Source organism: Hakea prostrata, chromosome 4, assembly GCF_041222555.1.
Source record: "Hakea prostrata isolate BN-2017 chromosome 4, UWA_Hpros_2, whole genome shotgun sequence".
Lineage (NCBI taxonomy): Eukaryota > Viridiplantae > Streptophyta > Magnoliopsida > Proteales > Proteaceae > Hakea > Hakea prostrata.
Genome location: NC_142603.1, coordinates 6,838,227 through 6,859,472, shown reverse-complemented (window position 1 = coordinate 6,859,472; position 21,246 = coordinate 6,838,227). Strand labels below are relative to the sequence as shown.

The window sequence follows — 21,246 nt, the reverse complement described above, 5'->3', positions numbered from 1 at the left end:
AAGGCCCAGCCCATATGAACACTCGGCTTTTCCTGACGTATAAAATATTGTTGAGAAAAAAGTTTGAAGGTGACAACTGTACTATCATCTTTTATCATATGTTTTGTTCACGTGAACGTCATGTGAATGATACCATTAAGCTTGTTGTCATTGGTGCGATGTGATAGAGAGGAATCCACTTTCATATTCTAAGATGGAACAAAAGATCCACTTGAACCCAATAGAATGTGGTGGGTCCCAGAAGAGTACGATGACCTCCTATGTGGGCCTGCGAGCAACAACTAACACAGAGACGCGACGACAGGCCTTCTCAGCCCTAGATAAGGGTTTGGGTATGGGCCTAGCTTGCTTACGATCTATGGCCCAGTTTCCAAAAGTAACCAAATAAACAAATTTCTAAAGTTAGCAATATGGGAGAAATGGGTCGGTTGATGAATTAGGAGTTGAAAGTGACCAGCTCCTCTGCGCCCTGGGGCTTGACCCTTACCCTACAAGGCCCCTCGTGACACGTATAACTCATTTGATAATTCATCTAGTGTATTTTGCTTCAAAAACCATTAGAAACTGTTTTGGTTGTTTTTTGAAGTAAAAACACTTTTGTGATTTGATAAAACTTGCTTCTAGAAGTAAAAACATTACCAGTAGGGTTCTAGCAGAGTTCTTATGTTTAGAATGTCAAATTTCATGAATACCTCTCTATGCTCATTCACTTAAGCTTCACGTTCAATTTTTGCTATGGGAAGCAGACACAACAAAACAAAACAATTTCTGGAAGCAAAAATTTCATAAATTTTAATTTACGTTTCAAAAATCACATGAAACAAAATAGTTTTTGGTTTTGAGCCCATTTTTTTGTTTTTGTTTCTCTAAGCAAAAAGCACTATAAACTATATTTCAACATGTTATCAAACGAGTAGTTAATCTGGATCTTAACCCAAATCACAAAATAGTAAATGAATACATAATTCCACATTATTGTGTTATTCGACTAAAAATAACCTTAAAAGTTGTAGGACCAATCGAAGTTGAGAAAGCCGACTCTAGTCTAATACTCAACCTTACCTTAACTTGGCCTTGGTCCTAATCAAGACCACCCTGACAAGACCCTAACCCATTCCACATGATAAGGATTCTGAACTCAAATCCTATTTGGGTGTTCCAGCCATCGGGGCAAACTTGCATAACTCTCTTTCACCTAACACTTTTTAAGGTTTTGTATAAGATCATGTTGTTTCCTTAATACAAAAGAGAATGTGTTTGACATACTACTTTGTTCGTGCCCTTGGTTTTTTGGTAAGCTAATCATGCCCTAAGTTGATAGAGGAGAAACTTTCCTTTCCCCACCAAAGACATGACATGAGTTTTAGAGTTGGGTCCTTCAACATAATAAAGAGACCAAATTACCCATACTCAAACATGCAATTTACCAAAATGCCATCAATAAGGAGAACTTGCAATTCCACTGTGCTTGTAATTTGTAAACCTATATTGGTGTCAACTACCCATGAGAATCTTTGTACAGGCAGAGCAATCTTGTGAGATTGAGATTCTTTCGCTAACTAATAACTTCCAAAGCTGCAGAGACAAGACTGAGATGATCCGGATTCCAAGATGTGATCCAGCTTGAGAAAATGAAAATCATTGCACATTGTCATAGGTACCTTCACTGTCTCTATGTGAACAGAACAACTAAACACACATCACATGATCAATCGAATCCTTCTCTCTGACACTCAAATAAAGAGAAAGTACAATTACTTCGTCTCCACATTTTCATTCTAAGCTTGCAAAAGACCTACATACAAGTATACAACAGACAAGGACACAACAGAACTGCTCCTTCTAGGAGTTAAAAGGGCACTGATCTAGGTGGAATTTATCATTTCTGTCTATGAACCAGTGAATTTGAACCCAGAACTCAAGTACTTCTACCTGTAACTAACTCGTTATTACCTTCTTTTTATGGGAAAAGAGAAAGAGGGTTTCTGGGTTTACAGAGAAGCAAGAAGAAGGAAAAAAAAGAAAAACCTTAAGACGGTTTCTGGGTGGAGCTGGACCTTCAGTAAGATCTGATGTGGAGTCATGTGTGACACTAGTTTCAACCCAGGATTCTGTGTCGTTTGTCCAAAAGATAAAATGCTACATTAAGCTCTTTACCTACTACAAATATTTGAATATGAAATTATTTTAAAGATGGTCATGAAATGTAATTAACAGGGTATGAGAGGAGGATTTGGTAATCGAAGTTGAGGCAATTTGCGAATGGGGACAACACAACTTCATGAATGGACTTGGAAGCTACGCTACCTTCAACGTAGGTGTCGTATAATGGTTTTGGTTTTTGTTTGATTGGTCAGTTAAAAACGTAAAACAAAACAAAATAAGAAAAGGAGAAAGAGACCTCTTAAGAATCTCATTCATGACTTAAATCACTACTCATCTCTCTCTGTTTCTCTCTCTATCCATATTTCTCCTCTATAATAGTTACTCTCAACTAGAAAGCAAACCCAGTAAGCGTTTGTGGTGTATGTATATTCTGGGCTTGTCCTTCCAAATCTTTGATCTCTTTAGCAAAGATTTGGGTGGTTGGGTTCTTCTATATCTTTCTAAATTTCAATTTGCTTTGCCTCTTATGGGTGTTTCTGTTTCCCACTGGCGTGCTCTGTTCTCTGTTTTCTCTCTGTTTCTGTGAGAAAGAGAAGGGGAAAGGAAAGAAGAAAGAAGTTGCTTGAAGTAGATAACAAACAGTGATGGCGGCGATGGGAATTGCAGGGTTGAGCCACCTCTTTGTGACGGTGTTTCTGTACTCCGCCGCCTCATTCATGATGGTACCAGCCATCACCGATGTTACAATGTCTGCTCTCTGCCCAGGCATGGATGAATGCTCCATAGCTATCTACCTTACTGGATTTCAGCAAGTGGTATGTCTTCTCTTCCTCTAAATTAACCTTCTCTTCTCTCTTCATCACTTGTTCATTATCTATTCCATTCGGTTTACTTCAATTTCAAATTAATTAAGCTTATCTACTTTGATTCTAGTTTCTCCCTTTTTCCTCCTAGATTCTTAAATGGCTAACAAGTACACTAAAGTGGAAACTTTTTTCCAATTTCTACATCATTTTCTTCTTATTTCATATGGGAGAGGGGGGAGGGCAAGTGAACTGCAGATCCTCTCCACCCAATTGCCCGTCCTCCCATGGCCTCACCATCGCACATAGCTTGTGTCAGACCCAAAGTGAGGGTCGGAGAAAGGGTGGACAGTTTGCCTGGGTGGAGAGGATCTAGACTCGGGCAAGTGTGACAGTATGGGGTTTCTTGACTTCTAAGACGCGACTTTGTTATTTTTGGGACTTGAAATGACGGTAAAATAATAATGAGTTACTGAATCAACCAACGAGTCACTAAGAAGTAAGGATATTAATAGTTAGGGAGAGAAATTTACATAGGCAAAAGTCATTTCATACTACCTTAACTTAGATTGTTTTATATATTATGAAGCAATTGAAATATCTCAAGTTTTGATGGATAGTAGAAAATTCTTGAAAAAATCTTTTTTATATAGAAAGGGGTTGGAGACATCTTTCCGAGAGTCTAGAACATATCATTCAACAGGAAGCACAACGTCCTCCTTAACGGCTATTAACCACAAATTACAGGGAGTCCCACATAATTTGTGGTTGTTAAATCATCGGAAGATCACTCTGGAAGATGATCCACACTTTACTTCCGACACACTGATGATTGCTTTATATGTGCATCTATGTATAAATACAATCTTTCTTCTAATAAAAACTTATAAAATATCTTTTACTTTAATCCTGAACCCTAGTTCCAAATTACAAGAAAAGGTCAATATCCAATCTAGTTGTACACAAATCTTAGAAAAAACTTTCTACAACTAGATTTACCTCTTGTAGCTAAATCAATATATATTTTTTAAAAATAAAACTTTGTAGAAATAAAAGCATACATAAAGTTGTAAAGGTGTCAACCTGTTAAGCATTTGTAGAGTGCCAAACACATGCAAGTTGCATGTGTGTTTGGCACTTGGAGTAGGTAATGATAGAAAAGGGATCATAATATCATAAGCTCGTGTGCAATATGATTTTAATTAGGTTTTCTTTTGGGTACAAAACATTTTAACTACTCGATTGTCTTGCCTGTTGGGCTCATAAAGTTTGGAAATTTGGCATAATGGAAGCTTTTGGGTGGAAAGTTAGTATATGATCTTGACATTTAGTGGAAAACATAAGATTGAATCATGTGTTGGAATCCACTAAAAAAATTTATTAATATGATAGAAGTACTAATCTAATTTCACATTAGTGATTTAGAAAAAAAAAATTTAATCAAAATTTCAAATTATTTGATTTTTCTCAATTTGATTAATATTTTTAGGCCCGTTAATGGTTTCACCCCATTTTAAAAAAAATAAAAATTCTTAAAACCATCAAACGTTATTAATTTACAATTATCAACACCTCTTAGTGAAGAGGTTACGGCTTCAATATATAATAATACCCAACTCATTAATATAATGTTAATAATTCCATAAAAAAATGCTTAGAATAATTTTAAACCTATTCATGTATTTGTATTTTGATGCAGATCGTAGGGTTAGGAACGCTGGTGATGATGCCTATCATTGGGAACTTGTCAGATGAATATGGGAGAAAAACAATGCTTGCATTGCCATTGACACTTTCCATTATTCCTCTAGGTACTTTTATTTTCAACTTGTGTGTGCCAATCAATATAAACAAAGCAAGCCTAGTATTTGATGCTTTAAATCATAATCACTTTTTTATACCCATGACAACTTAATTACGTGATCTATTACTAAATTTGGTATTGATTTACTTGAAGTCTTAGAAAGTCTATGTATAAAGATGAGGTTATACATATCTAATCTATGGAGCGGAAATAGGTCAAACTGTTAGATACGACAGTGACAGAGTCTTCTGGGTCAGGAAATCACTGTAACTGTTTAAAATATTAGAATCACAAACAAATATGCACCCCGAGCCCAGGGGACTTCTGAAAATCTGTTTCCTTAATGAAATAACGTGTGATTGCAGCAATATTGGCTTATAAAAGGACGAAATATTACTTCTACGTATACTATGTGCTGCGAACTCTTACTTCTATGCTTTGTGAAGGCAGCGTTCAATGCCTCTCTCTTGCCTATGTGGTATGTTTCAACCTCTCTACTCTTCCCAATCAACTTTCATAATACATTCATATGGGGCTTTATGAATCTGGGCATGGACTTCTATTGGGCTGACTGGATTTTCATTTTCGAGCCCATGTTCTAATGGATTAACATCAAGACCTCAGCCCATGGGCTAAAAAGCCCAAAACCAAGCTCCGGTCGGACCGAAACTTAAAACCCTTAGATAGGATGGCATTTTAGTAATTGTACTATTCAAATTATAATTCTCGTTGTGGCGGCAGGCGGACAATATTCCGGAAGATCGAAGAGCCTCGGCTTTTGGTATTCTGTCGGGTGTCGTTTCGTTAGCGTTCATCTGTGGAACCCTAGCTGCTCGCTTTCTCTCCACTGCATTAACCTTTCAGGTCTCGTTCTCTTTTTAAGTATTTGGAGAAGAATCGTCTATTCTTGCTTCTACATTGGCTTCTGTGCTTGAATCTGCTTTAAGCGCTGAAATTTTCAAGCCACTTCCAGGTTTCGGCGACAGTGGCAGTGTTTGCAGCCTTGTACATGAAACTTTTCCTAAAGGAATCAATCGGCGAGGTTGATGCGGATTCGCTGCTAACAAATTCAAACAAGACAAGCAATGATGTTCAATTCGATGACGATGATGACTCCAGGAAGATGCAGCTGTTTAGTAGAATCCCGTCCATGGCGGAGATTATTTACCTGTTGAGGGTTAGGTAACTACGTTCTATTCACTGAAACCTTCAAAATTTCAACCAAGAATTGAAAGGCATCCTCCTGGTTTCAGAAATTGGTTTTTGATTTCCTTTAATGGATATGATTTCTTTCTGCAGCCCAACATTTTCAAAAGTAACCGTTGTTGCATTTTTCAACAATCTTGCTGAGAGCGCGCTTTCTTCTTCTTTATTGGTAATTTTTCCCATCCATGAAATCCAAGTGGTACGGTTACATAGATTGAGAGATTCTACATTTGTAGTCTTGTCACTGCTAAATTGTTAACCACTGGTTGTACTAACCGTGCTTACTGCTTAATTGTATCACTGATGAGTAATGTTTGTCTACCAATTGCTTTCCATATGTTACATCACCCCAATTAGGGGGCAGGAGAAGGATCTAACTAGGGGAATTCGCACAGAGAGGATGAGTGAGAAGTGAGTTGGATTGGAGAGACTGTAAGAGGGTTGTATAAAGTATATACAGACAGTGCGCACCGTTGTCTCTCATTTCTTTGCACTTTACAGATATTTGAAGCATTTGGAAATGTCTTACATTCTCAGACATTTTCTCAATCGTGTCCTCAAAATGTTCTCAAGATAATTGTAAATTTTCTCATGGTGCAGTACTTTTTAAAGGCCCGTTTCCACTTTAGCAAAGATCAGTTTGCTGATTTATTGCTGATAGCAGGTTTTGCAGGGGCTGTCTCGCAGGTATATTTCCACAATATAGCGCATTGCAGCTCGATTTATCCTTCTGAGGATGTCTTATAATATTACAGTCAAACTATGTTATTGAATTGTTTCATGATTTATCATGCAGCTGGTTCTTATGCCCATATTAGCACCGTTTTTGGGACAGGAAAAGTTGCTTATGATAGGGCTTTTTGCTAGTTGCACACATGTGAGTACCTGGTTCCCTTTTGTTGCCTGTTTTACTATCAAGTTTATCAATTGATTCCACTTATTTTTTTGATTGTAATTTTGGAGATAATGATCTCTTTCTTGGAACAATGCAGATGTTTCTCTATTCCATAGCATGGTCCTCTTGGGTAAACTTTCTTGTAACTAAATCAACAGGCTATGCAAATGTTACATCACATTTCTGTTTTGACGTTTTACATGGTTGCATACTTGCAGGTTCCATATGTTGCCTCTATGTTCTCTATATTGTTCGTTTTTGCACCTCCGTGTGTGAGTTCTTCACCTCTGTCATAACATCTATTCTTTTGGGGGGAAATCACATTCTGTATTGTGATGTTCCTAATTTGTGCAGTTAAGGAGCATTGCTTCCAAACAAGTTGGTCCCTCTGAACAGGTACCAATAGGGACTTCCGATTAGTTGGATGGATATTTGACTTTACTTGCTGATAAATACTTTATCTAGAATTTACCCATTTGAATTTCTAGAAGTTTGTTGTTGTGGAAAACTGAAACTGTAAATTACCAGTCATCTAGAGTTCCCATGTTTCAAGAAGAAAAGAAGTATATCTTTCATAAAAGAATACGACACTCAAATTTTTCATACGTCCTGTCACAAGCAGACAATTAGTTTTATGGCTAATCAAACCTTATCTCAGGGGAAAGCTCAAGGATGTCTTTCAGGCATATGTTCACTTGCCAATATTATATCTCCATTAGCTTTAACTCCTTTAACAGGTAACAAGAAAACACATTTGAACCATAATTGTATGTTGCTTATAAATTATTAAAAAAGCAAATGTACTAATAATCAGCCATTCTGTTTTCCAGCATTGTTCCTATCTGAAAATGCTCCATTTCATTTCCCAGGCTTCAGTATTATGTCCATTGGACTTTTCATAGTAAGTGTTTCCATTCTAGACTGGGTTGCTTCATTTATGATTATCAGATTTGTTTTTTATATCACCACAAAGAAGACATCAAGGTAGATTTTGACAAAGAACACTTCTCTGAGCAGTTGATAGCCTTCGTACAGAGTACAATGATTAGAGCAGATCCTCCAATTTCAAGCCAAAAAATTAGCGATGGCGGCTATATGGAGGCCTAGCATTTGACAAGAAAAAGTTCCAAATGTAGAACACCACCTCTGCTCAAGGCTTCCTTCTTGCTCTTGGAGACACTTGTAACTCGTTCTACTTACCAAAAAGCCATAACATTACATGCAGAAGAGATGAATTTGAAGACGTGTTACCTTTTTTCTTCAAACAATCTCAAAACTAGTGCTTTTCTTTAGATTCTCCCAGTATTGTACTCACTAGAGAATCTGTCTACTGTTCTGATGCTTAGCCACAGGTGGTGGTTGGTGCCTGTTTTCCTTTAAGATTTGGAGCTGTGAGTGATGTAAATCTTCTATGAGGTATCCTGTTATATAGTGTTTATAATCCCCTTTAGTTCTTCCTTTCCTCTGTTGACTGAGGATTATTTTGTTTGATATATGGTTCACTAATTTTTAAGTGTCTTAGATCTTTCAGAAAGTTGCCCAGTTACTAAAATGGAGAATTGCATACGCAAAATTCACATATTATGATGGAAAAACAAAATAGCAAAAACATCAGCTTAGATGTCACCCAACAATTTATCTGATGAAATAGTTTGTAGGGACTAGTGTAGAGCTTATCCTTCAAAAATAATCACTGAACAGAATATACCCAAATGCCTATAAATCTGAAATATGGTATGGAACCCAAGCAAGTCAAACTTAAGCCCAGTTCTCTCAGGAAAAAAAAAAGAAAAGCGTAAGCCCAGTTGGATGTATTTCTTTGTGGTTGTGTATTATTTCTCTTCCAATATTTTTCAGAGAAGATTTATTCCATCATGTTGTCATGTTGTGTCTCATTTCAATATGTCATGTTGTGTGTCATTTTAATATATATATGTCTGTATTGTGATTGATTTTGAGCAAGATTGTGATTTTTAGCCTTGAATAGTCATAGAAACTCTAATGTTCATAAAGCACTTTGGGTTAAACTACCAGTTGTAAAATTATTATTATTATTATTTTTTGGGGGTTGTGTTTAAAAGAGATAGAAAACAGTACTGTAATCCAATTTTTTTTTATTGGCAAACTCCTATATTATATGTATCATGTATCTTTATTATGAACACATGAATGAGATTTTCAATAAAAATGTTGTGCTATGCGTTTAATTGTTTGATAGAGAGGACCACTATCGATCCTATTTTACCAACGAATTCAATCATTAACCTGTCCCACATTTAAAATGAGCAAATTTCAATCAATGTTATCTGCCAAATGTGGTCAAATCAATCAACAAATCTTTAAAAACTATAAAAGAAAAAGAAACAAAACTACGCAAATAAGCACGTAGAAAAAGGAAAAGCACAAGTGCATAACACAACAGCGGTACTATTCTCCCATTAGATCACGGTCACGGTGCTAAGGGATGACTAACGGCCCAATTCATTATTCAACATTGATTGAAAGGTGCTCATTTTAAATGTGGGACAGGTTAATGATTGAATTGATTGGTAAAATAGGATCGAAACCTTATGGATGTAAAAAATCTTCGCTGGGAGATTCACCCACCATAGCCAGGTATGCGACCTGGGTCGAACACCGGATTAGTAAGGGCAAAGCCTTAAAAACCGGGGTTGGCAACAAAAAAAAAAAAAATCAAATGAATATCTTTTCACGCTTTGATAAGTGCAGTCTGTGCTATATAATTGGGGAGATGAGGAATGCGTTGAGATTCTAAAGAGATGTAGAGAAGCAACTGATGGGGACAGAAGGAATGGCGGTGATTGTTGAGGCCGTGATTAAGGACAACAAAGAGTACAAACACAAGGGCAAAGGGTTGATGCTAGACATGATTATGATGTCAAAAAACTACCATTGAAAGGGGAAGAGGAATATGTACTTACATTCAATACATGCTCGTTGTCCACATTATGTATGTATGTATGTATGTATGTATGTATTATCATCCACTAATCAACATGATGGGGTCCGCAGGCATTTGGAATTGTTCAGTTAAACCAAGATGTGCCATGAGAAGCCAAACATGAGTGAGAAGTTCTCCACCTTGTCCGAGTCGTCCAGCATTTTCTGGTCCTCTGGACTGCACCGCAGCATATGATAGGATTTCCACCCACACCCCACCGATTATCTCCCACTTATTACCCTCATTAGACATCCGATTCAACGGACGTGCGAGCCGGCACGCATCAAACAATACTGACTTGGAGTTGCTTATGGCGGGTCCTTTAACTCCAACGGGTGGAATTTCTGTCTTCTTTGCCAAAATCAATTCACAAGCGTTGGCCAAGTTCCATTCTTCTGTTAACGACCTCATGACTTGTTTGACTTCTTCTTGAGTATCATGAAGCCTGACCTCACCTATCCCATCGGGCAGCATATTAGGACACACAAGTAGGAGATACACCATATAATCTGATAAATGCTTGCACATTCTTCTTCTAAATGGTTGCGGATCATCTGAACTATCTTCTTCTTTTCTTTTTTCGGGTTCAGGATCTGAACGTAGGAGACACATCATATAATCTGATAAATGCTTCCACATTCTTCTAAATGCTTTTTTCTTTTTTGGTTCAGGATCTGAACTATCAGGGTAATAATAGCAAAGCTCAGTAACAATGTGCCAAACAAGAAGACTTTGATCAAATTCTGCTTCTTTAACACTCCATCGAATCAGGCTGTCGTCGATATCGCCAATTACAAACCGAACTGATCGTCTGCAAGTATTTCTTGCGCCATCCAAATCTGTGACCGTCTCCGCTCTCCTGCGGAGCTCTGTAAAGATGAATTCCATCAACGGATCATCAACCTTCTCATGCCTGGTATACCGATACCTCTTTAGTGTTTTGTTCATGCTAATCAATAACTTCCCCGTTGCACAACGACGCCATGTAGGTTCGCAATCTTTGAACCAAACACTTAAGAGACTGTGTTGCGCAATGGAATTAGACCACTTTTCCTTCTTCTTCTTCTTCTTACTCCGTTTCTGCAAGTTTCTGAAAGCCCAGTTTTTAATCAGGGGACCACGCTTTCTCAGCCAAAGGAATGCCGAATCCGAGTAAATTAGAATCACGAGGGCACAAATCTCTAAGAAGATGCCCAAAACGAGCAACATGTATGTTATCAATACATCCGGATCCGGACCCGGACCCGGACCCGCAAGTAACCGATGCCCCAGCTTGTCAACTTTCATCAAGAACAGAACGAACACAAAGATGGTGAAGGAGAAGCTAACTGATCTGAGAATGCAACCTTTCTTGGAATAAACCACAGATGCCTTAGTGTAAAGCTCATCGAACATGAATTTAAGTTCAATGTCTATCATATGGAAAGCTTGGTCATATGATAAGCGTTGGAAGATTGATTTGCTTTCTTCCCATTCCTCGTGGCTGAGAATGACAAATGCGATGAGGCGCTTGAATATCCGAAAGAAGTAATGTGCTTTGATCAAAATCTGAGCATCACCATCTTCATCACTAACGACGTTGCTTTTATTGCCTTGATCGACCACTGCTTCTGCTGCATCTGTCTGCTGGGGATTTTCAACTTCATAACCACTATCTAGGATTGGCCAAAATCCTTCCTCCTGCATTGATTTGCACTCTTCCTTGACAGTGGCATTATTTGGGCCAGGATCAGGTTCACCAAGCATAGAATAATTTCCGCCAGGATCAGGTTCACGAAGCATAGAATCTCTAAAATGCTCCTTGCTTGCGTATCTGAGAGCCCACGTTCTCTCCCCATACTTGATAAGTGCAGGAACATACATCAGAACCGAAAGAATTGAAACCAGAGAACCATTCCAGGACCTGGAGGTGACATAAAGCGCAATGCTGCCTTGAACAATGAGTCCAAGCAAGTGCCTTAACCATAGGTTATTATCTTCCAAGGAGTAGGCAGTGATGGTGTCAGGACCACCTAGGTGCAGTAGAAGAAACGGTGCCCAGAAGTCCATTAGTTCATCACCATTTTGAGGTTCCTTCATATGTATGCTGTGGGACATGAGGCTGAGGCCAACAGCTGCAATCCAGTCTGCGCACAAGTATGAAGCCCATATAATGATCTGTTTGGGTTTGTTGTTTATGTATCTTCTACGCTCCCCGAACCAAATGAGAAGGATTTGCAAAGAGAGGCTGATTACAGTCACCAACCGAAGCAACCATTGGTTCCAGGCCTTCTGAGCTGCTTTTTCTTTGATGGTTCCAAGCCCTATCTTTACCAAGAACCAGCTGGTGACAACTGAAATTAAAGATACGAGTTTTGATTAAAAAGTTGCGAGTAAAATTAAGAAGATTATCTAGTTTGGCTTAACAAAAATTAAACGGATTAAAGAAAGGAATTAATTTGCTGAAAGAAACGAACAGACGTAATATTGAAAGAAAGAAAGGTCCACGCATGCATGCAATCATGGATACGTGAGGTAAAATGGAGAAGCATGCATAATGCAACTTACTCGCATACAGCACTGGTGATTTCGATCGACTTTTTAGGTCTCCAGATTGAGTTCCTCAGTATGAGGGCATGTAAACTCTGAAGCCTAAGTTTGACAGAAAATAATGCTTGAAACAACCATTAGCAACAATCTGAAATTCTCACTTATGAATGTATGGATGTGCAGGTTTTATTCTGGCTGGAACAGTTACCAATCTTCATTTTATTTGCTTCTGAAATGCGTAAAGAATAATACTTTTTCTCTTCTTTTTTTTATCTTTTCCTGGTGAAAGTAAAGAATACATTCCTTTATTTACTTTTGTTTACAAAGGCCATTCTGTCCAGTTACTTTGGTTGTCCCATAATCAAGCAAATTATATAAAAGAAAAAGTTTCATCTTAGATTTCTGTCTTTTCTACAATAAGATTAGGCCAACGTGGCAGCTTTTCTTTTTCAGTTGTCTTCTCATATATATATATATATATATATATATATATATATTTGGTAAAAAGACTTGTAAGGTATATCGTGATGGAAGAATAACCTTTTGGTTAATGAACTTGTCCGTTCTACCAAAAAAAAAAAAAAATGAACTTGTCCGTACTTTCATACTATCACACACATGAGGTAGTGGGACTTATAGTCACTAAGTTTGCCTAGGCTCTCCCTTTTAAGTTAAAAAATAATTACTGGTGACCTAGTTCCAACAAAATGCAATATTACTCGTTATCCACTGTTATTCATTCTATTTATTGATTTAAAACTTAAAATTGAAATGACCATTTTACCCATAAGATCTAGGAGTGTCATGATTAAATTACCCTCCTAAGCCCAACCCTTAGGTGGATAGGTGACCCATTTACTACATACACCACGTTAAAAACGAATCTGGATCATCACCCCTGACGCGGAGCACAGAGTGCTCCCTGACGGGTTTTCCACCACAAAAAAGGTGGGCCCCACCACTGAAAATGTAACCCTCCCATCACCACCCTGGGCCCCCCTGTTTTTGCTCCCCCGACGGATTTTCCACCACAAAAAAGGTGGGCCCCACCACTGAAAATGTAAAAAAAAAAAAAAAAAAAAAACCCTCCCATCACCACCCTGGCCCCCCGTTTTTGCTCCCCCGACGGATAGCAGATCCGGACTCGTTAAAAACAACCCATCATCACCTGTGGGAACCAGTACACCTCTTCTCCTGTTAGCGACCATCTCATGAACAAATGTGGGTTAAAATTACACTGTTTTAAGCCCTACAAAACATGAAATTTTTTCTGGTTACTGAATCCGCCTACAAATTGGAAAAGAAAGAAGCACAAAAAAGATGAAGAAGAAGCAAGAAGCAAGAATCAAGAAGTAGAAAGAAGATGAAGAAAGAAGAAACAAGAAGCAGAAACAAGATGAAGAAGAAGAACAATATGAGGGGGCCAAAAATGTTAACAATGTTAGGTAAATAAGTTAAAAATGTTGTATTGTCTAATTCTGTTAGAAAATTAGACGGATGATTTAGTAATATCAAACCAAATCGTGTCTTCACCGTGTAATTTTGCCAAAAAAATTTGTGTGCTGCTAATTCTTCTTTTTCAAAGAACAAGACTTGGATATAAGAGGGATTGTAAGGTATAGACACAACAAATTGTCTAGGTGAAGTGGGTACGATTTTAGGAAGATTTTCAGAGAAAATTTTGTCTGCTGCCAACCTTCTATAGTAGTGACTTTATTAAGTAACATGCAAAAGCTCATGTGACAAAGAGGAAGCAAACAAAGGTTCCTCAACTTGGGAATCACACCTACAGAACATGTTGATTTCCCTTCCCACATAATTAAAAGTACATCACCCAAACATATGCTTGGAGTTATTGAGATCGATCTGAAGCTGAACATACCCTAGAACATATCAAAACACTAATGCAGAAATCAAATTATGTAAGAATGAGGCTAACAACACAAGTTGTTCAAGTAATCCATAATCAGGATGGCTCGTCCTCAGAAATCTCAATTTCAATGTTTTTGCATTCTCAGTTCATTTCGATGTGCCTCTAGATAGCCACTACTTTTTATTCCCAAACATATGCATATACTATATAACACCAAAAGCTTGCAGTGACGCACAGTCCCCACGAGCGATACTTCATTTCCACCTGATCGTCAAAAGTCAAGGTAACTAATCAGAGACTCCATTGATAGTTGTGATGAATTGATAAGTAACAGGCATGATTAATCTAAGGAACACCAAGATTAAGAAATTCAATTCGAGATAGATCGATCTAAAGCAGAACATACCTTGAAGCCGGAAACCTGAGACAAAACCTTCATCAATGTTCCGAAATTGCGAAGCGTACTGCAGGTGGGAGTTGCTTCTTCAAGTACTTATTGCAGGATTTGATTTTTAACTCGTAAAGCTTTGGCATTGCTCCGTCATTCACAGTCAATTTTTCCAGTTTATCTAGGCTTTCAAGAGTTAGGGTGTGAAGTTCGCTGAACCCTCCCTTTGAGAAAGCCATATGGTTTCCTGTGAAGGAATTGGATGACAAGGTAAGGAATCTAAGCCACTTGGCCAGCAGCTTGCCCAGCTCTGACATTTGGTCTTGTTTTAGTTTGGTCCCAGACAAGGTGAGTTGAACGAGCTTTGATTTCAATGTTTTCGAGGTCCAATAAGTACGTCTTCTAACGACTGTCCCAGCTGCAAATAAAAATGGAAAATAAAAATGTCCAGCAGGCCAGAGAGCAGAAGCAACGTGATTCATGATGACTAACAGGGTAGCGATATGATAATTAGGCAAGCAGTCCTAGCTAGGTCATTAATCTTAAGCTAAATTAAAATCTACATACCAGCTGAAAGGAGGAAGAAGGACTAAACTGTCCAGTATACAGCTCGACATAAATTTGTGAATCGAAATTCGGGTAGATTGTCCAATTATGTATGATAATAGAGCTCATATGTAGAACATCTTGACCACGATATTTATTTGTGAACTCCTCGGGCATTTCAGTTAACTTCAATACGAGACAGGTCTTTGGTACCTTTGGCTTAATATTCTGCAATTTATCGCAAGATCTGATCTCCAATTCTTCAAGCACTGGCATGGCTTCACTCTCCACGGTCCAATCCTCTAGATTATGCAGCTTCCACATTTTCAAGACTCGAAGCTTTTGGAACGTTCCAGCAGAACAACACATCGTGTTCCCGACAAAAGAATTGGAGAACAACCTAAGGAGAATTAGATTGGGTAGTTTCCCCAGCTCTGGCATTGGGTCCACAGTCAGATTGGTGAAAGACAAGGTGAGTGCAGTGAGGTTATTCGATGCCAAATTGCCAGTGATGTTGTCTAACTTATTTTCTGATCGGCCCTTCAAATACACGCGAGAGAGTTGCTTGTTACAACTGGAGTTCCCCCATAGAAAGCTTAAAGCAGTAGGGGCGACGTCTTGGCGACCTTCTTGGCGATCATCTTCTTGGCGATCGTCTTCTTTGCTATCGTCTTCACCATCGTCTTTTGACGTCCACTTTAAGGTCTGGAGGCATGATAATTTCCCAATACACTCAGCCATTGCTTCTTTCTGCTGTCGTTGCTGACTAAACCGGCATGTCAATCTCAGTTTTCTAAGATTTGTTAAGTTGACTAAACAACTCTTCAGAGGGCTGTAATCATCTACAATTACTCCTGACAACGTTCGAAGGGCAGTCAAGTAAGGCAATTGTTCAACAAGGCCCCGCCTTGACTGCCTCCCACTCAGGTAAAGGTGTTGCAGACTTTGCATACACCGAATCGCAGGGTAATAACGGATGAAGGTATGTTTTGTATCCAGATTCTGGAGGTTTTGCAGGCTGCCAACTGAGGGAGGCAGATTATCCAGGTAAGTCCTTCTCAACCCAAGGTACTGCAAGTTAAATAGCTCCCCTATTGCCATAGGTAGCCTAGGTCTAAATACACCTTCCAAATCGAGCACCCTAAGAAACCACATGGGGTTATTATTATTGATGCATTTCCAAAGAAAATTTCCAACTTCTCTTCCTGGTCTATATCGTCTTGGATAATTGAAGCAACTGAAAGAAGAGAGAGTCCCGTAAAGCTTCAAAGCAGAACAACTTACATAATCATGAATCTGACGAAAATGGAGCCCTGGCCTGTCATAGTTGTCAACAATTCTGTGAATCCACTTGAACTCACCACTGCTATGTGTATTATCAGCATCATCATCATCATCATCATCAAAAGAAGAGGGGAATAATTTTAAAATCTGATGCAGTGGACGACCAGGCTTGCCAATATCTACATCATCATCATCATTATTGTCGTAAGAAGAGGAGACTGCTGCTGCTGCTTGGAAGAAGATCTGAAGCAGTGGAAGATCAGGAATGCAATATTTCTTGGTTATTCTAATGAATCTGACTCGTGATGCACGAATGAAGTTGAGAAATTCCAACTCTTGCAACCACGACAACATTGCTATTTCATCATCAAGATGAAATTCAGGATTAGTACTCCTCTGCTCCCATGAACGACGTCTCTGCACGGACCGTGACTGCATCAACCTCCTGAAGGGGATTTTTGTTCCTCTAGGAAACAAATGCAAGAATTGTTTGATATGTGAAGGTAGGATATCATCAAGATGGGATGACAATTTAAACCACCGGTGGCCGATATGTGTATCCGTGCCATGGAGCACAGATAGCCATTCCACTCTGTTTGCACGCTTCATGGACAAAAGATCTGCCAAGTCCATAATTAGTAGAGGGATTCCTCCACATTTTCCTACCATCTCTTTTCCAAGGGCCTCTAACTCCGATGGCATTCGCTGAGGAGAGTAGTCGTTTAACTCCTCCTCCTTCTCCTCCTCCTCCTCCTCCTTCTCCTCCTCCATTAGGTTTTCCTTGTCGAGTTGCCATGGAGCTATGCATAACTTGCTCTTGAACAATTCCCAACTTTCTATTTCGTTCAATACCTTCAATCGCATTGAGTGTTGGGCCCAAGCTGCAACCTCTGCGTACCGCGTAGTGATGATAATCCACCATCCTGCAGCTTCACCAATTGGCTTCCTTTCTTGCAGCTTTTCACACAAGCGAGGATCACCTAAATCGTCAATTACAATTAGATGCCCATCCGACAGCGAGGGTTTCTTGATTTGTTCAAAAACCTCGTTCCAAATCTTATCGAAATCATTTTCCATTGCAGATGCGCAAACCCAAGCATTTTGTTGAAAACCCGAACCCTCATTGCCGATTTTGTTATAAATTTCCCGTGCTAGCTTTGTCTTTCCGATGCCTTGAATTCCAAGAATTGAGATTACTCGGGGCAGTTTGCCTTGAGATCCAAGATTTGAGATTTCTGGAGGCAATTGAGAAGCCTCACCGCCCAACAACTTCTTCAGAGAATCGATCTCAAAACTCAAACCAGTAACAGGACTAAGAGCTTCATCTTCTTTCTTGGGTAAAAGATTAACAGCTTCATCGAATCCAAAAGAAGAACGTATCCAATTCCAATGTGGTTGAGATTGACGATGGGATATTAAATCGTCTTTCATTATTTTCAGCTTCCATAATAGCGAACGCATCTTCTCGGGAACTTCTTTGTGAGCTATTTTGAGCAACTGGGCTTGCTTCCTCTTATCCTTCGTCTCTCTTTGCTTTGACATCTGATTGGACAACTTCTGAATTTTGAGAAGATCTCCAAGTTTTTTGCGGCCAGCAGGATACCGCTTAGCAAGTGGCTTCCTTCGGCGGGGTGCAGTAGCAAGTATGAAGTTCACAATGGCGGCTTCTGCTTTGTAAGTGAATTGCTGCAAAATTTTCCATTTATAGGAGTCCCATCCATCTCCATCTCCATCTCCATCTCCATCTCTTTGAAAACTCTTCATTGCATCCAAAAGTTCCCTGCATTCTTTGCTGTCAATGATGGTTTTCAAATGAGACTTTACCTGATTGATTAACCCCATGGATTTGTCAGTTTCCAAATGATACATTTCCTGACTGATCAACCCCATGAATTCGTTGATCGAGGAAATAGCAGTTCTCGCCATTGTTCTCGCGATCTTTCCTAGTACAAAGCTTCCAAAGAGGGAAGAGCCAAACAGACAAAATCTATATAGATCATTCTTTCACTCAATAGTGAATAATGTATTGGGAATAGACCGATCGAATAGTGTCATAGATACGTTTCTTCATCTTATGAAAATGTATTTCCATCCATTGTATTTTACTTCATCCCCAAATGTCTGACACTTTATCCTGAAGGGGTGGGAAAAAAAAACATATGGGTCCTACATGTAGTGGGGTGAGGGAGAAGAAAAGGAAAGGAAAGGGTTTTGTGGAAAAGTGATCGGGTGGGTCCCACTTTTTTACTTTTCCCAACTTTCCCACAAAATCCCACCAAATATGTGGGGTTTTAAAATAGCATGGGGTGGGAAAGTTGAACTGCCACATCAGCAGACAAGGTTCCTTGATTCAAGGAACCTTGTCTCCCACTTTCCCACCCCAAGCAACCAAACACCCTACCATTTTAGGATTTAAAGGAAAAGTAAGAAATTTACACATTTTTCAAGAATTTTCCCACCCCTTTTTTCCCACCCCACTTTTATTCCAGCAAACAAACGCAGCCTTATTTCTGTTGCTTGTGGGATTTTTATTTTTTATTTTTTCTTTATTCACGACTTTTCTAAGTATTTTGTTTCCTTCAATCAAAGAAGTTATTCATTACCAAAAACCAAAAAATTATTTTTTTCTTCGTCACCGACAACCAAAAAAACCAAAAGACTATTCTTTTCTTTTCCTCCATTCCAAGTATATGATCGGTCACTTCAACACTTCTCTTTCTACTTTTCTTTTTCTTTTTTAAAATAAAGGAAGATTTTGCTCCTCCCTTTGCCCCCAATGAGATATCTAGATGCAACCGCTAATCTATCATGATTAATAAATCAGAGACAAGTTGCCTTACTAAAAAAAATATAAAATTAAAGTGTTTGGTAATAGGCAAATGAATACGTCTCTTCCTCTTATGAAAAAAGTGTTTCCAACCATTGAGTTTTACTTTATCTCAAATGTTGGACATAATTGTTATAAATTATTTGTCTCTCTCATCCAAAGTTTATGTTTTAATTCCTATCATAGCTACTCTTTTCTTTGCTTTTCCTTCACCCAAAGTATATGTTTTGCCAGATCAAAATATGTGTTTATTTATGTTTGTTCTTTTTTTCTCTACGAAGAAAGGGTGGTAGCTCTCTTTAATTCTTTGTTTTTGTTACCGTTTCTTTATTCATGACTTTTTCTGAATCATTTGCTTCCTTTATCCAAAGCGCATTCTTTTCTTCTTATCATAATTATTCTTTTCTTCATTATCCAAAAATAAAAAAGAGGCCTATTCCTTTTTTGATTCTCATTATTATTATTATTATTATTATTATTATTATTATTATTATTATTATTATTATTATTATTATTATTATTATTATTATTATTATTATTATTTTAATTCATGACTTCCCTAAATCATTTGCTTTTTTCAATCAAAATGCATGCTTTTCTTTTTATCATAACTATTCTTTTCTTAATTACCAAAAACAGAAAGTTATTCTTTTCTTTTCTTTCTCTTTATCCCAAGTGTATGCTCTGTCACTTCAGCACTTCTCTTTCTATTTTTATTTTTATTTTTCCAAAATAAAGAATGTTTGACCTTAAATTATTTTTTTCTTTCTATTTCTTATATATATGATTGTCCTTTTATTCTTTATTAAGCTAAGAGTGATAGCTCTATTTGACCAATAAGTATGTAAAGCATTTCCTTGAGTGTGTTGCTCTTGTGATCCAAAAGATCTATTGTGAGATCGTATCTTCAATAATGGGAGACGTAAGCCAATGGGATTCAAATTTAATGTTTGTATGTGTGAGAGAGATAGAAGGAGAAACATAGCATACACTACTGCAATGGATTCTTTTGTGGACAAACTGACAGGGAGCATGCTAGAAAAAGAAGAAGCAAATTCACTACAAGAAATTAGGGTTTTAGAGGTATTTATAAAATATTTTTAGAGATATTAATAAAATATTATATCTAATGCTTTATATTAGAGACAATATTAATAAATTTCACTATTTAAAGATATTTAGAGTCATTATTTACAAACATGTTTCTAATAGTTAAGTTTTAGAGTCGTACTTTTCAAAATGCCCCTAATAATACTTTCCTAATGTCTTTATTGAATCTCACGTCTCAATATCACGTTTCTATTTAATAAAAAAAATTTACTAAAAAAAATCTAACAAAGAAGGAAAAATTAAAAATCTCTAATTCCCTCATAATAATATTGTTTCTTAAAATAAAACGGAAAAAAAATCCCTAAGTATTTCCGCCTTACAGCATCTCTCCTATTCCTTTGAGAAATCGGTTCCTAAATAAAAGGAAGCATTCATTATCTTCACGATCTTACATTCAACAGAAACAAAGAAAAGCCCCACACGAAATCAGTTTCTAAATAAAAAAAACCAATCGAAACTCTACCTCCTCATGATTTCTCATTCGGTTGGCACATCAAGCAAAGGTTGATCGGTAAGAGTTGCTGCTAATCAGTCTATCTTTTTCCCATCTCTTTTCTCTTCTCCATCGCACGACCATTCTGAAGTGCTCTCCATTTCAGACTCGTTTTAGACTTTTATTTGTTTGAGAGTTGCTCCACGGTTCTTCTATTTACAGTTTTGCATTCCCTTCTCTTTTCATTTCTGTTCTCCTATTTACAGTTTTTTTTTCTTTCTTTCCTTTTTTTTCTTTTTCTTATCTTTCTTCTTTTTGGTTATTTTTTCTTTTTTCTTTCTTTTCTTTTCTTTTTTTCTTTGGAAGAAATTGACGATCTTTCACAACTGAATCCATGTAGGTGAACAAATAATGATTTGAAAAAAAATAATTTCAGGTTCGGTGATTAGGAAGTGGAGCCAAAGGGAGAGGAAGGAAAAA

General features: G+C 37.7%; 3 protein-coding genes across 3 annotated transcripts; 1 reads left to right on the top strand and 2 right to left on the bottom strand.

Annotated features, from left to right (window-relative positions):
- Nucleotides 1-2,465: 2,465 nt before the first annotated feature.
- LOC149017468 (uncharacterized) lies at nt 2,466-8,557 on the top strand. Its single transcript, XM_089151803.1, has 14 exons — nt 2,466-2,921; nt 4,609-4,720; nt 5,079-5,191; nt 5,455-5,577; nt 5,687-5,895; nt 6,013-6,088; nt 6,520-6,606; nt 6,716-6,796; nt 6,912-6,944; nt 7,033-7,086; nt 7,169-7,210; nt 7,473-7,551; nt 7,645-7,715; nt 7,832-8,557. Exons 1-14 carry the CDS (start codon nt 2,751-2,753, stop codon nt 7,919-7,921), a joined length of 1,341 nt encoding a protein of 446 aa, XP_089007929.1. The 5' UTR covers nt 2,466-2,750; the 3' UTR covers nt 7,922-8,557.
- A 1,258-nt stretch (nt 8,558-9,815) lies between these two features.
- Nucleotides 9,816-12,428, bottom strand: LOC149017467 (uncharacterized). The gene is made up of 2 exons (XM_089152984.1): nt 12,324-12,428; nt 9,816-12,109 (listed from the first exon to the last, which is right to left on the bottom strand). Exon 2 carries the CDS (start codon nt 11,871-11,873, stop codon nt 9,816-9,818), a length of 2,058 nt encoding a protein of 685 aa, XP_089009110.1. The 5' UTR covers nt 11,874-12,109; nt 12,324-12,428.
- Nucleotides 12,429-14,902: 2,474 nt separating this feature from the next.
- Nucleotides 14,903-18,506, bottom strand: LOC149017466 (putative disease resistance RPP13-like protein 2). Its single transcript, XM_089151802.1, has 2 exons — nt 15,134-18,506; nt 14,903-14,984 (listed from the first exon to the last, which is right to left on the bottom strand). The coding sequence occupies exons 1-2, from the start codon at nt 18,320-18,322 to the stop codon at nt 14,937-14,939; spliced, it is 3,237 nt and encodes a 1,078-aa protein (XP_089007928.1). The 5' UTR covers nt 18,323-18,506; the 3' UTR covers nt 14,903-14,936.
- Nucleotides 18,507-21,246: the final 2,740 nt, after the last annotated feature.

Bases quoted from the DNA above. Each gene is read 5' to 3' on its own strand.
- LOC149017466 (XM_089151802.1), bottom strand. From the start codon at position 18,322: ATGGCGAGAACTGCTATTTCCTCGATCAACGAATTCATGGGGTTGATC. The intron at 14,985-15,133 runs GTATGTAGATTT...TTTTATTTGCAG, and splicing joins CTTCTTCCTCCTTTCAGCTG to CTGGGACAGTCGTTAGAAGA.
- LOC149017468 (XM_089151803.1), top strand. From the start codon at position 2,751: ATGGCGGCGATGGGAATTGCAGGGTTGAGCCACCTCTTTGTGACGGTG. The intron at 2,922-4,608 runs GTATGTCTTCTC...ATTTTGATGCAG, and splicing joins TTACTGGATTTCAGCAAGTG to ATCGTAGGGTTAGGAACGCT. The intron at 6,607-6,715 runs GTATATTTCCAC...TTTATCATGCAG, and splicing joins TTGCAGGGGCTGTCTCGCAG to CTGGTTCTTATGCCCATATT.
- LOC149017467 (XM_089152984.1), bottom strand. From the start codon at position 11,873: ATGTCCCACAGCATACATATGAAGGAACCTCAAAATGGTGATGAACTA.